A 2,537-nucleotide genomic window follows, 5' to 3' on the forward strand; every position below is an offset into this window, starting at 1 on the left:
TATGTAACTTGTTCCTAAGAAATCCAAATGGCTTTCGCAAATCAAAACCTGATTTTTAGAGACGGTGGTAGCAATAACAAGCCTCCATTGTTTTATGGTGAATACTTTGATTTTTGGAAATCAAAACACGAGTCGACGCTCTGTCCAAGTTATGTCGAATCCCTCTCGTTAACAACTTATCTCATGATTTCTGTCATTCTTCTAAGCCCCCTTACAAACCTAATTTATGGGATCCAACCACTTGATTTGTGAGTTTTTTTTAATTGTACTATCAACGTATCTCATTAGATTTTTCCCTTAACGCATACTTAATAAAATTTCGTTTTACTATAAATATTTTAGGTTCAAATAATAATAATGCATCATTTAAAATATTTTACGATTTTTGAATCTCTTGATGCCAAATATTTATAGAATTCAAAAAAGTATCCAAATTTTAGAAACCAGAATATTATATTAAACGTTCCATCTATATGATTAACCGATAATAATATGGGCCTAAGATGATTTTCAATACATTTAAAGATAATAACATAAATTAGATTAATAAGCAAAAACAAAATACATGTTAAAAAAACCAAAAAACAAAACTTATATCAAAATAACCTAAATACTAATTGTTAACTAAACCACCTAAAAGCAAAAATTTAGAGCCAGATAAACTAACCCAAATCCTAACCCCATCCCTGGTATTCGCGAGAGCATTCGGTAACATTGAAACTAGATTCTAATTTTTCATTAGAAATCAAAGGAACTCTTAAACCTATACAATAAACATATTCGTTGTGTTTCAAATTTAATTTCAAATCTAAATTAAATTTTTTCAATAGTGTCTCATTATTGTACTCCATAAGTTGTTGAGCATTGAGTTTGATCAAACTATTCCCATAAAACACGACTGGCTTCAAAATAGTGTTCTTAAAATCTGCGTCAAAGGATTCCATATCCACCATAGCAAATTTGTTTCCTTTATATGAAGAAATCGCAGATATGTCATAAATCTCGCTCATATACTGGCCGAAGTGTGGGTTTCTCACAGATATATTGAACTTAAAATTATAGTATAAGGTGTTGTCGCTCGTGAGATTAAACTGCGTGATTGAGGCATCTGCTATACTGAACTCCACTGGTTTATAGGGCTGCGAGTCTTCCGAGAAAAGCGAAAAATATAGCCAAATACCGAAAAGTAACAAGATAGTTACACAAAAAGAGCCCCACAAACAGTCCTTGCGGTCCTCGTCTAATTGGATTTGTGATAACTTGGTAGGTGGAGGTTTCTGCGACATTGCGGAGTTATTAAGGTTTTGGGTTCAGATTGATAAGATATTGTGGAGTTATGCTGCATCATGCTTCTGTATGTTTCTATACAACCTATGAGTAACTGAATCCTTAATAATAGGATTTTTTTAAGATTTCAAATTGGATATTGAAAAACAACCCATGACTGTGTCATAACTTAATCCTAAATAATAGGTTTTTTTATGGTTTTAAATTTGAATCATATCTATCGTAATATAATAAATTATTTAAATTATATAATTTAAATTAATAACTAAATACAAATTTAATATCAAGCAATAAAGAAAGAGGAATAAATACCTTGATATTTTTCTGAATATTCTACAATTGACTTAAATTTTATTGATTTATTATGTATAAATATTATAATTTAAATTAGGTATTTAAATTATATAATTTTCTATATTTAATAATTTTGATAATAAGAATTAGTAACAACTTCATACCTTAAATTTTAATAAAACAACTATGTATAATTTTATTTTAATTAAAAAAAATGAGCAAAAAGTAAAAGAATAAAAATTAATATAATTTACAAAGAGTGTAAAAAATAGCAAAAACATTTTACAAATCATTAAAGATTAAAAATTAAGACATATCAACTTAATATAAAAATTTAAAAAAAAATATGGATCCAAATAATGTACAATGTTATATAAAACAATAATTTTCTTAATATATTGGCTATAATGGTAATTTGAAAATTTCTTTGAAGTACAATGACAAATGAGGTAATAGCTTTATTTGAAGTTTGCTAATAATAATATACATTTTACATTCTAATTTCTAGAACAATAAAACTGTTGCAATCAAGAAATGTAAGACAATGCTATAATAAGTATGCTATAGCAAATAAAACATAGCATTAAAAAATAGTATGATCATGAATTAGTACTACTGAGTGTCATTTTAGAAGAGTTAAATTGTTCATGAGAAACAAATTTTGAAGAGCTAAGGGCACTACCTGTTCAAACACACCAAACAACACATTAGAATACATATATGAAACAAATTAAAATAAAACTATATACAAGAGTAAAAGAAATAAATCACAGAAGATTTATTTTGAAATAAATCACAGAAGATTTATTTTTAGAAAGCAGTAACAACAAAGTCATATTTCATTTTGGAGGTATGAAATTAGAAACTTATCAATTAATTTCTATTAGAGTTTGACCTAACTCATCCTTACAAAACCGGTTAGTAAGGTGAGGAGTGTCCCTCTATATATATTCTTT

At 27.1% G+C, this 2,537-nt stretch overlaps 1 protein-coding gene across 1 annotated transcript; it reads right to left on the reverse strand.

Annotated features, from left to right (window-relative positions):
• Nucleotides 1-674: 674 nt before the first annotated feature.
• LOC131619854 (NDR1/HIN1-like protein 10) lies at nucleotides 675-1,286 on the reverse strand. The gene has a single exon (XM_058890902.1). The coding sequence runs from the start codon at nucleotides 1,284-1,286 to the stop codon at nucleotides 675-677; it is 612 nt and encodes a 203-aa protein (XP_058746885.1).
• Nucleotides 1,287-2,537: the final 1,251 nt, after the last annotated feature.

This window comes from Vicia villosa, linkage group LG7 (assembly GCF_029867415.1).
Source record: "Vicia villosa cultivar HV-30 ecotype Madison, WI linkage group LG7, Vvil1.0, whole genome shotgun sequence".
NCBI classification, from domain to species: Eukaryota; Viridiplantae; Streptophyta; class Magnoliopsida; order Fabales; family Fabaceae; genus Vicia; species Vicia villosa.